This window comes from Daucus carota, chromosome 4, assembly GCF_001625215.2.
Source record: "Daucus carota subsp. sativus chromosome 4, DH1 v3.0, whole genome shotgun sequence".
Taxonomy (NCBI): Eukaryota; Viridiplantae; Streptophyta; class Magnoliopsida; order Apiales; family Apiaceae; genus Daucus; species Daucus carota.
Genome location: NC_030384.2, coordinates 7,802,419 through 7,815,150, shown reverse-complemented (window position 1 = coordinate 7,815,150; position 12,732 = coordinate 7,802,419). Strand labels below are relative to the sequence as shown.

Genomic DNA, 12,732 nt, shown 5'->3' with positions numbered 1-12,732 from the left:
TCAGAAATTAATTTAATTAATGGACATGCGATATCTTAAACATGGGGAATTTATAAGCAATTAATATGGGAGCCGAATTAAATAATTAATTTACGGAATTAGGAAAGGTAGTGCAAATATTAGTTCTTTAGTGGATAGAATTAATATTTAATGACATTGGGCCTGGCCCGGAATGTCATTAGAAGGCCTGACCTAATGATCCATGAACCCTGCTGTAGCCTATATATATTCTCGTTCTCCTAAAGCTGAAAAGCACACCAAAACGAATTAATCCTAGAGTCAGAGAGAGGCAGACGTTTTTCTCAAGGAGACAACTAGGGTTTTGGGTTTTCGGAGCTTTAAGGAGAGGCACACCTTGGGAGATCGAAGGCCACACTCCGTCCAAGGAGAATCAAGGAATACAGTAGAAGACGTGGATTTGAATCGCTTGCGTTGTAGCGATTAAGGTTAATATTCTGTTCGAACTTTTGATAAGTATCATAAAACGCAGGGCCAAGATCCGATTGTTCCTACACTAGCTTCTTCGGAAAAGTATTTTGCAAGATAGCACTACACTCTGCCGTCAATGAAATAGTAGAAGTCTCTTCAATTTTTCTCTTTCTTGACAAAATATCTTTAAGGAACTTTGCATAACAAGGCATCTCAACTATAGCATCCATGAATGGAATGTTAATATGCAACTTCTGTAGTATGTCAAGAAATTTACCGTACTTCTTCTTTAGCTTAGCTTTTGCCAACCTTTGTGGGAAAAGAACTGGTGGCACATATGGCGCAATAGGAACAACAGGTTCTTTCTTTTCTTCTTCCAATGCCTTTTTCTCTGTGACAATTTCAGACATACTTCCCTCACCATCTTCTTGAGCATCCACAATGCTTTTGTTCACGCTTAACTCTGGCTCTTGCAATTCCTTGCCACTCCTTAAAGTCACAGCATTGATATGACCTTTTGGTGGTTGTTCAGTTTGGCCAGGAAGTTGGCCTTGGGACTTTGTAAGTTGATTCAATTGTAGATCCATTTGAGCTACTGAAGTTTCTAGCATTCTGTTTTGAGCTTGCATATCCCGATTGATCTGTGTCTGTGAAACCATAAATCCCTCTAAGAGAGATTCCAAATTAGATTTCGGTGGTTGAGCTGTTGCATTCTGAGATGATCCCTGTTGAAAACCTGGTGGATGAGAAAAGTTATTCTGTGGAGGGTTCGCCTGATTGTTCTTGTAAGAGAAATTTGGATGGTCCCTCCAACCTGGGTTGTACGTGTTGGAATAAGGATTATACTGTTGCCTTTGATTTTGATTATAAAGGGCATTTGCTTGCTCCATAGCTGCATCAGGTAAATTGTTTTGACAAGCATGTTGATTGTGCCCTTGTACCCCACAAATTTCACACGAAGCAACGGTAGGTGCAATTTTGGCATCTAATTGCTCAATCTTCTTAACAACTGCTTGCATAGTAGTATTGAGCATGGTTATAGAATCAACCTCATACTTACCACCCTTCTTAGATTGATTTCGATCACTGTACGGATAGTTATCATTAGATGCCATCTCATCCAAAAGAGTTCTTGCTTCCTCGGTACTTTTCGCCATAACCGATCCGCCAGATGCAGCATCGATAAAGATTCGAAACTCTTGTGTCAACCCATTATAGAATGTTTGGATCAGCAACCAATCAGGAATTCCATGGTGAGGACATTGCCTTTGAAGGCGTTTGAATCTTTTCCAAGCATCATGAAGAGATTCATCATCATCTTGATGAAAATTAGATATGTCATTCCTTAGTTTGGCAGTCTTCTTTTGGCTAAAGAATTTAAGTAGAAAGGCCTTTGCTAAAGCATCCCAAGTAGTAAATTTGTTTGGCCCTTCATCTTTCAACCAATCCTTAGCTGCATCCCGAAGAGAAAATGGAAACAGACGCAGCTTGATAGCATCATCTGGGACATTGGTCAGCTTTATCATATCACACTTTTGAAGAAAACTCTCGAGATGATCAACTGGATTTTCAGAAGCCAAGCCCGCAAAAGAATCATTAGAGATGAATTGAATGAACTGAGGCTTGAGCTCGAAGTGAGTAGCTGTGACAGCTGGTCTGAGAATAGAGGACATGACGCCTGTAGTGTCTGGCATACCATACTCCCTCAAAGATTTCGCTGGTACTTCTTCGCCCATAGTTTCCTTGTTTTTGTTTCTTCTTTGTTCACCGGATTGCTTTCTTGCTGTAGCTTCAATTTCAGGATCAAGTGGAATCAAATTTTCTGTACCTGAACTTCGAGTGTGCATATATCAAGAAAACTAGAAACAAAGGATCAGAAAACAAGAGATAATAGCCGAAGCAACACAACTAAAGACTTAGCTAAAAATATCAAAAATAGACTAATCTAACACCACTTTGTCCCCGGCAGCGGCGCCAAAAATTTGACAAGGCTGTCGCGTGCCTATCAAATAATAATTCTAACAATTCCTCCTAACAATGTAGCAGGGCAAGTCAGAGTCGATCCCACAGAGACAAATGTGTCAAACACTAGTTATTTCTGATTAAATTCAACTAAGCAAAGAACACAATAATATTTTAGAGATTGATTAAACTAATTATACTAAGGCAAATAAGGATTTTATCAATTAATTAAAAACATCCAGAATTAAGAATCCCCACTAGCATGAATCAATGCAATTACGATTCCCTACCCCAATCAATCAAATATATTACTCAAGAGGAAAGATGCGCCCTATAAAATACCAATAACCTCTTCCGAGTATTAATGGCTTCTCTAAATATACAATCAAGCCTATTTCCATGGTATCATGCAATTTAGAGACATTAAACACAGCATCCTGACTTCCTAACAATCCATTCTACCTATTTCCATGGAGAATTTCATGTCCTTATTGGATAAATCACAACCATCTAAATCCAACTTCCGTTGGTAAATAGATATCGGTTCGAACGAATCACATAATCATGCCTGACCTGTAATTGTTAATCAGCACAACTCAATAAGCAAGAACAATTAAACAATCAATTTGGGGTTGGGGGAATCATGCATCTATCATAGCTAGGGTTCAACTTAACCCCGGATTATAAATCTACTCACTCATAATTAAACTAACAAAACACAAGATATAATAAAAACACATAATTAAATTATTATTAAGAATAGAGAAACAACCTTTGATCTTCAATCCTTGAACAAGAAGAAAAGTAAAAGTCTCCTCTCTTCTCTCTCTATCTCTATGTATGTATCTCTAATAAAAACTCTTTTATTTTCTAGAATAAAAGTATTTTAATGCTTTAATGAATTTACAAGGCAGTCTCCGAAACCGAATAGGATTCTCTAATCAAAATTCGTAGGTCTGTTTTCTCCACAGTTTCTGGGCTTTTCCAGTTGGATTTTGGATATTGGACCATCTCTGAATTAAAGAAAATTCTCTAAGCTTCGCGTGGGCTGTAAGATCGTCAAAATCTGATGTACGGAACTCCAGATATAGCCCAAACAGCGAAATAATACGTGTAGCCCAATAAATCCGAATTTCCATCCAAATTTGAGTCCAATTAAGCTTTATTTCTTCAATTCCTTCCAACTTTAGGAATTCCTTGCACTCTACAATAAAACATTAAAATCTATTAAATAAATATCCAAATCAATGCAAAATACAATTAAATACGAGAATAAAATCATCTAGAATATATATAAAATATACCCTATCATCCGACTTCAATCGAGTCATTAATGAAGCTACAAGTTGTTTCCGGGCTCAAACAAGTCAAGAATAAAACTAAAAGTTGTTACCAACTTCAAACAACCGTAAATAAAGCTAAAGTTCTTTTCAACTTCAAACGAGTCTATAATGAAACTACAAGTTGTTTCCGGGCTCAAACGAGTCAAGAATGAAACTAAAAGTTGTTTCCAACTTTGAACAACCAAAATGAAGCTACAAGTTGTTTTCAACTTCAAACGAGTCTGTAATGAAGCTACAAGTTATTTTCGACTTCAATCTGAAAGTCTAAATGTAAAGACAACCCTATCTGTTACATAGGGATGATAACTCAACAGTAGAACATGACAAGTAAATAACACTATGCCTGCACCGGAATCAGAAGATACGAAGACAAAGGTTGAAGAAGTCATCTACAGTCTTGAAGGAATAAGTTCACTGGAAGAAGTTCATTAATATGTTCATGCCTCAGTGAAGAATTAAGATTGAAGTATTCAAGATTGTGGAAGCAATGAAGATGTTGTCCAAGTACTCGGAAGATTTCAGTGCAACCCCTGAAGCAAGATATTTTTATATATCTTGGTTGGCTATTTATAATCAACAAACTGAAGTATAAACTAACTTGGAACCGACTGATCAATGTTTGCTGACAAAGACGTGACAATGTGTGACTTCAGTGTTAGTCGCTTGTGAACCAGACCAGTGCACTAAGCGTCAGCACGTACGGAGTTTGCAAAGTATCTATGAATCGAAGAATTGACTTAGTCATAACATGTCCACTGCTCTAGAGTCGAGCCAAGCCAAGCCAAATTCCTAGCCTCTGCAAGCCATGCCAAGTTTGCTGCTCAAATGCCATATGTCAAAGCTTCCACAGAAATCCATATCAGGACGTGACCTATATTATATGTGTGCACTTATATATTTGTATATGTACAAATATAATTATATATGTATATTTAATTAAATATAATATATATAATATATATGTATATATGTTTTTAAAACATATGTATATGTATATTTATATGTATATATATTTAAATAAATATATATGTATATAGTATATGTATTTATATTTTACATAAACATTTATATATTTAAGTGTATATATATATATTATATTATGTGCATAAATATATCTATATTTAGAGAGAGTTATTTATATCTTTATATATATATATTTATATTTATATTTACACATAGTTATATGTATATTATATATATTTAAATATATGAGAAAATATTTAAATATATGTGTATATATATTACTATATGTTTATATAAATATTATATATATGTATATATTTATATATACTTTTCTTTATATATTTATGTTTATATTTATTTATAAATAACTATATATATCTCTATATATATTAATATATATTTATATTTGTATTTACACATAATTATATATTATATATATTTAAATATACGAGAATATATTTAAATATATCTACATATATTATTATATGTTCATATAAATAATATATATATATATATATATGTGTGTATATATTTATATATACTTTTATTTATTAATATAATCACAACATATTATATTATATTATATATTATATGCATGCATGTGATGATGTCATGTGTCCACAGAGCTGATGTCATGTGTCTAGGGCTAGGGTTTCATTTTTGGAAGCGCTAACTATGCATACAGATACATGCAACGTGAATCTTGAACTCTTCACTACTACTACGGAGACAACACATAGAGTATATGGAAATAGACCAGTGCATGCATGGCGCAAGATGGAGAATTACATGTCAGTTTTTGAATTCTCTATATGTGTTCTACTGTTGCCAGCACAAGGAGAGAAAGCGCAAGGTTATTGTGGAGATATCACATGTTGCGTCGAGGATGGTTAAGAGCTAACCAAGTGTGGTAACAGCATACACACACAGAACATTTGGTTAAGGCATATACACATGGTGAAGTACTGTTGAATATAGCGCAACTCAATTGTGGTTATAAATTGGTTAAGGCATGAGGTCTCTGTGTTACTCAGTAAAACAACAACTAGCGCAACTTGAGGAGTGATAACAGTGAAAGGATGCATGCAAGCGCAAACTCAGGTTTAAGCGCACGGGAGGAGAGATAACAGGATAATTTATTTCACTATGGCACAAGTTCACACCTCTCTCGCGCAACATACATGACTTAGAATTTATTCTAAGTATACACTGGTGTCCATGTGAGTGTGTGTGTGGCGCGAACTCATCCACTTCCACTGATAGAAACAAGAAAATAAAAGTGGCGCAAGGTGACTATTTGTTAACCAGGGTTAGTTAATGAAAAGCCTATAAATACCCCATGTGTGTTCTCACAATTGTAACACACACTCTTGACACATATTGTACAAACTCTCTCCACACAACCCCTTAGCTCAGCACACCAAAAGAAATATATTTTTAGAGGCTAGGGGTTGTAGTGTTTGTATCAATAGTCATTGTAGCCAACCTTCGGGTTTGGATTTATAACACCCTTCGAGGTATTTATCAATATACAGATATATCTTGAAAAATATTGTGTGTTGATTTAATATTTTCATATCCTCAGAAATCGACCCTGTAAATATCCGGAACACGAAACCCATTACAGTACTGCAATTTATTTATCCGCGAGATTCGAAAGAATTTTAAATTGTAGTGAGTATCGTATTCAACCCCCCTTCTATGATACTTTGGACCTAACAATTGGCATCAGAGCCAGTTTGATTGATATACAAATCATGATCCTTATCGTACGGAAAATCAAGAACTTAGTTTTTGATATTTGATTAGGGGAAATGTTCTTCCAGTTTGTGTTGCTGAATTTGTCTATTTGATACTGAACTTTGGACCAGGACTTATAAATTTATATTTTAAATTTTAATAAGTTTATTTTATAAATTTGATTTAATTTATTTTGAACTTATTAATTGAGTTTATTATGAATGAATTAAATTTATTTTATGAACTTAATTTAATTTATTTTATAAACCTTATCAAATTCATTTAATAAATTCGTTCAAATTTATTTTAGACTTGTAAAGTTTACTCTTAGACTTTATTAAGTTTATCATAAATTTTATAAATTTATTATTTAAAATTTTATAGTTTATGATTTAAATTTAAGTTAAAATATAAAATATAAATTTAAGAGGATTAACTGATTATGGATATAAGTTCAAGTTCGAGGGTTCAATTTAGTTTGTTCTGGAAGCTATGATTTAATTGGAGACGAGACACTTGAATATTTTCAAAAATTAAATTTATCTAATAAATTTTAATATATTACTAAATGGATTTAAAATAAATTTATTCTAAACTTATTCAGTTTATTATGAATTTATTTGAATTTATTTTTTTAATATAATTAAATTTACTTTATAGATTTAACTAAGTTTAGTTTATACTTTATTTTCTTTCATCCTTTAAAACTTATTTTTAAATTTATTTTCTTTATAATTTAAACTTAGTTTAAATAAGTCACGAAGGCGTTGCGGAAGCGTGCTAACACGGCTAAATTTTTCGCCTAAGTGATGCGCCAGCTTTGCTACACAAAGCCTGGCCAGCAATGCGCATCCAACCCTGAGCCACTTGTCCTGGACATTGACCCAATAACCGGGTTGGTCTTCTTTTTATGGACTGAACAACAAAAACTCGTCCATGCCCGATACACCCTCCCCTGGCCTACCTGCCAAGTGAGCTAGTCCACCACAACGCCTGTTTTACTACGTCCGTGATGAACTAGTTTCTTCTCCAAGGATCTGCCTTATCTCTTGTCCAGCCTGATATGCCATGTCTAAGGTTCACCTCCTTAGATTACCCGCATACTCATGCATGACCTTCATAAGCACAGATATCACCTCCCACCTTGAACCTGGTAAAGAGTGCCCCAGTATTCAACCCTGACCCTGGTAATGGATTCAGCCCAAGTTCCTAACACCCCGGACCCTGTCCTTGGTACAGCCTTGTACTCTTGAGAGTTTCTCCGTCTTGCTGCTTCCACGTCATACAGTCTAACTCCTCAAGAACCAATTATGCTACCCAAAACCCCAGTCCTATAATTGTGCTCCACGCCACTTGTTCCATGGCCTAGTCCTCATTGACATACCTTTCACCCAAACCTATCCAATCCGTGTAAAGGCTCCCTTGTGATGAATGAGCAAGTGTCTGCCTCCCATAGTCAACCCAAGTTTCCCTTGATCGTACTTCAACCCCGATCCATTAATGGAACCCCACCCACATCCTAGAATCCTTTTGAACCATGACTTCCCTACGCTCCAACCTGTTAACCCTTGAAGACCTCATCTGCCATGTCGCCTATCCCTGCTCCATGCAGCCCGATTCTCCAAGAAACCCAGTATGTTGAGATAGCCCATGTTCAACAAAGCATAGATGCAGTGTCTGTGTCCTGGACCCCCTGTTGCTCTGATCATACCCAACCTTGTTCGACTTATGAAGACCCCCAAATGCTCCAAATCTCTCCCCAAAGCCTAAGTCTATAACTCTAGCACTTTGGTCCCTTCCCCAATTACCCGTGTAACTGAGACATTCGTTCACAACGAATATGTATGAAGACCTCCAGAGATATAAGACCTCCATCCTAGCTTATACTGCCGAACACCTTCTCTATGGCATTCACAGCCTTGCTATTGACCAGACTCCTTCTTCTCCTTTGTCATGTATGAAGACCTCCAGAGATGTAAGACCTCCGGCCTAGCTTATACTGCCGAACACCTACTCTGTGGCATTCACAGCCTTGCTACTAACCAGACTCCTCCTTCTCCTTCGTCCTGTATGAAGACCTCCAGAGATGTAAGACCTCCAGCCTAGCTTATACTGCCGAACACCTACTCTGTGGCATTCACAGCCTTGCTATTAACCAGACACCTTCTTCACCTTTGTCTCCTCACAACTTCAAGGTGTCTTCCCCATTTTCTAGGCATGACTCCTTGAACCCCCGTTGATCCTTAAGACAACGTTCTTGACTTGGCAAACCCCTATTCGCCTTGTCACTTCTGATCATATTGTCTATGCCTCGAACACACCTGACAATAGAACCAATCAGCCTCACCGGACATCGCCTCACTCGTTGCACCGCCACCCTATGGATTATGAGTCCCATAGATGGTCTGCCCGACTCCTTGCACGGGTCAATCAACACTGATACTTCATACTTCGACATCTTCCTTGCTCTCCGGGGACTACAATGACTAGTTTCGCCCTGCCTTGGGCTCATCAGGGGAGCGGCTCCAGCCCCCGACCAGTCTTGCGCATCTGACTGCAGAGAACAGTCCTCGCAAGCACTCGCCTTATGATATGGAAATCCAATCCCCGACCCCAATAGCATTATCCCTGAAATCCAGTCAATATCCCTTGAGCAATAAACATCGTCCCGTGCCAACCACCACATACACCCAGTGCCCACATCTGGTCACTCACGCCTTATGTGTTCTTATCTCATTAGTGACTAATCACCAATGCTCATCACCTGTTCTCAACAGTTGATGCTTGATGTCTTGGTCTAGGCCTAGCATTTGGCAGCTCATGCTAGCCATCCCCCCAAGTCATCGCTCTTACCCCAGCATCCATCTTAGGCCCAATTCTTAGACTCCACACAAGGGTCTAACAAACCACCCCCACCTGAAGAACTCGATGTCCTCATCGAGTGGAGAATATGTCTCCCAAGAAACTACCAATCCTTTAGCATTGTGTTCCCCGAGATCGAACCTTTGTCAACATACAATCCTTCGATACTCGAACATCAATCCAACTTTTTGGCCCCGCTTCTTAAACATTTGTATGGTTTGTGATATCTAGGTCAGGTCTTCTTGGACTGCTTCCTGATCTCTTCTGCGGTTGTAGTGCTTCTCACCACCAGTTGAATTACCAATAGTCTAGTAAGCAAATGCTTTGTCCATTTGTTATCTAGTCACGTGCTTCCTGATTCACATCCTTAAACCACACCACACTAATAGCACAATTTTCAGCATCTTCTACACTTCTGCCAGTAAATTCACAATATTTGGAAGTTCCAGCGAGGTCATAGTTCGTCAACCACTCCCTCCTTTTATCCTCCCAATCCCAGATCTGATCTATTTTTGCAAATCCATCTAGACAATCTTCCTGTTGATACCCGAATCATATCACCCAAGCATTATGCCTATAATGAGGTTAGGCACTCCAACTACTTCTAGCCCATACTACTCACATTTCTCAAGGGTGTTAGTTTGACTTTCCATATTGGTGTCGCCAAGCATGTCACCTTTTAGAGTAACTTCACCCACTTGTATGCAACAAGCCCGATATTCTCATCGGTTATGACCATGCTCCCTTCAAGACCTACTAACAGACTAGTACCTTGTTGGTCAACCTAGTTCCTGTTGTGTCGTCATGAAGATAAGTAAACATCAAATGCTCACAACTAAGGCGCCTCACCTTTCCCAAGGGTTCGACTCCATAGCTGCTTAATCCCCATGTTCACTCCTTGTGTCCTTTTCCACACAAATTTTCTCCCAATGAAACAGTCCATGTTTACCCTTATAGGCTCTCCACGATTTCCTTTCATTAGAATCAGCTAATATAGCTAGAGCTCTACATTGACCCCAACAAAAATGACAAGATACACTCTGTGCTACACGTCTGAATGTCTCATCCACATCCTGGTCCTGCACTATGTGTCTTACTCCTTTTCTTGCATTCTTTGGTCAGATCAATAAAAGCATCATGTTACTACATCACAGAGAATCTCTACTACGACACTCTTTTCCAGCTCCTTGTTGCTCCCTCCCCCCCCCCCCTCTCAAGGTTCTGCCTAAAAAGAAGTTGAATTAGTGCTTATAGCTTCAATGAGTTCTCATGATACTCGGCAATACCCCTGCCCACGAATTTCCTCCATTCTGGTGCTCCGGCCTTTGCCTTCATCTTAAACAAGTCCGATTACTAAGTGTTTGCAAGTACCCCCAAATTTCCCTTAAATTCAACCCAATCTTCAGCTTTGTCCCTGCACCGAATCCAAATTTGATTTCCTGCTCCGACTCTGCCTCTCGATTGAACACAATCTTCAGCTCTGTCCCTGCACCTAATCCCAATTAGATTTCCTGCTACAACTCTGCCTCTCGATCGGTAAGATTCTGCTTCCAACAAAATCTTATGGGAATATGCAATCACTAATCCCGAACTTTATTGTACTCTTCCACTAGTTATTCTCCCTCACTCCTAATAAAGTGTTATGAAGCCACCAAGTAACCCAATTGCCATGATCTTAGTCATTATACCCTTGTCTTGAATGTTTGGTTCTACACCACAACTTCCTTGACATGGTACCTACTCCTGATCATAACTCATCACAAGTGCATTTCAATATGAGCAATTACAAGACAAACACCGGGCTTTCAAATACCAGATTCTCAGAACCGGTAATGGAAGTACATTGATGACCCAATCCAATTGATTACTCAAAGGATTATTAGAAACAGTTTTCTATGTTCGACAAAGCTGATTGTGATTCAAAGAAGATTCTATTGAAGACTGATTGGACACTATTGATAGTGAATTTTGAAGAAGGTATTTCAGGCCTTGATCTGAGTAATTACTCCTACTTGATTATCAGATCACCAGATCAAGATGGGAATTTGCTACATATGCAGTGAAGCATCTTTCCAGGGCTCGGAATGTCAATTTTGAATGGCACCACTGGTAGTAGGAAAAGAGAAGTTTTTACGGACAAATCTGCAAGGGATTTTAATCTAACTCAGTGATTCAGGGATATACAATTACACAGTGAATTGTATTAATGCTAAATCCATCCAGAATCAACAGAACCAAAGACATAGAACTGTGGAGGTTTAAGGATATAATTATCGAGTTACTACCACACCAAATCAGTTTCGTGCATTTATGTCAGAACCTTAGGATTGAACAGAAGAGTTTGTAACTGCTGAATTTGAGGAAGCTCAAGTCGACGAAAGTTAACACTTTTAAAGAATGTGAGGACAGAACTTCAAGGATTAGCATAACACTATCTGAGAGGTTTAGTCATGTCAGATTCATATGGAATCCATTGGTTTCAAGTGGAGACTCCTCGGGGTTCAGTTCGGCAGGTTGTTTGAAAACTGAGTTGGTCAGTACACACAATATTGGTTGGTATCTTTAGCAAAGAAGGGTTGCTATATATATTGAAGCCTCGACAAACAAGGATGATAGGGCTTGTCTGAAATTCAAGTGGATGTTTTGAAAGAAGCATCACAACAAGTTCTTATGCTATTTTAGGAAAGGTGTGAGATGGATCAATTGCTGATGATAAGGATGATTATGGTTATCTAGCTATCCCAGCATTCTCTGAAGATGACTCACCTCGCACTTCTCAGGTATGAATTCTTTCTAACTATGCAATACTTATTTTTTTATATTCAGAGCATGTTATAAATCTCTGAGTAGAATTGCTTAATACACAAGTACAAGCATGATAGCATCACCATAAATAATGTTAAACTAGTATGCTAGATGACTGTTCTGGTAACTAGGATTGATGATAATCTTGTGCATGTGTCTTTAGCAGATTCTTAACATGTGTATGAATATTTAGGATTTAATTATTTGCAATGGTGAGATTAGAAGCTTTCCTTTGGAACACGGCTCTTAGTTTTAGGGGTTATAATCCTAGCATATATAACTTTGTTAAAACACTTTGTTTTAGATTCCCTAGTACAATTAGATTTGCTTATCTAATCTGAATTGTTTGTTAAGGAATTTATTTGTTCTATGATGGAATGTCTACCTTATGTCAGTAGAACTATTAGAACTTCATGTTAGATCTAAAACTGACTTAGGTAATAGAGATAGTATAATGCCATATAACAACAGATTGGAATCAGGTCCTTATGCTCTTAGAAGATTATTGAATATATGTAATTCTACTTGCTACCTGTTGCACTTGTGTTAATTGGTTTAAGTAGAGAGTACTGAATCTTCTGAATTGCATAATCGCATGTCTTGCTCTTGTCTTATCTTTGATTGTTTG

General features: G+C 37.5%; 1 protein-coding gene and 1 non-coding gene across 2 annotated transcripts; one reads left to right on the top strand and one right to left on the bottom strand.

The window, feature by feature from the left end:
* Positions 1-509: 509 nt before the first annotated feature.
* LOC135152152 (uncharacterized) lies at positions 510-2,276 on the bottom strand. The gene has a single exon (XM_064091983.1). It carries the CDS (start codon positions 2,274-2,276, stop codon positions 510-512), a length of 1,767 nt encoding a protein of 588 aa, XP_063948053.1.
* Positions 1,675-1,781, top strand: LOC135152506 (small nucleolar RNA R71). Its single transcript, XR_010291681.1, has one exon. It is a non-coding gene; the product is annotated as a small nucleolar RNA R71 (small nucleolar RNA).
* Positions 2,277-12,732: the final 10,456 nt, after the last annotated feature.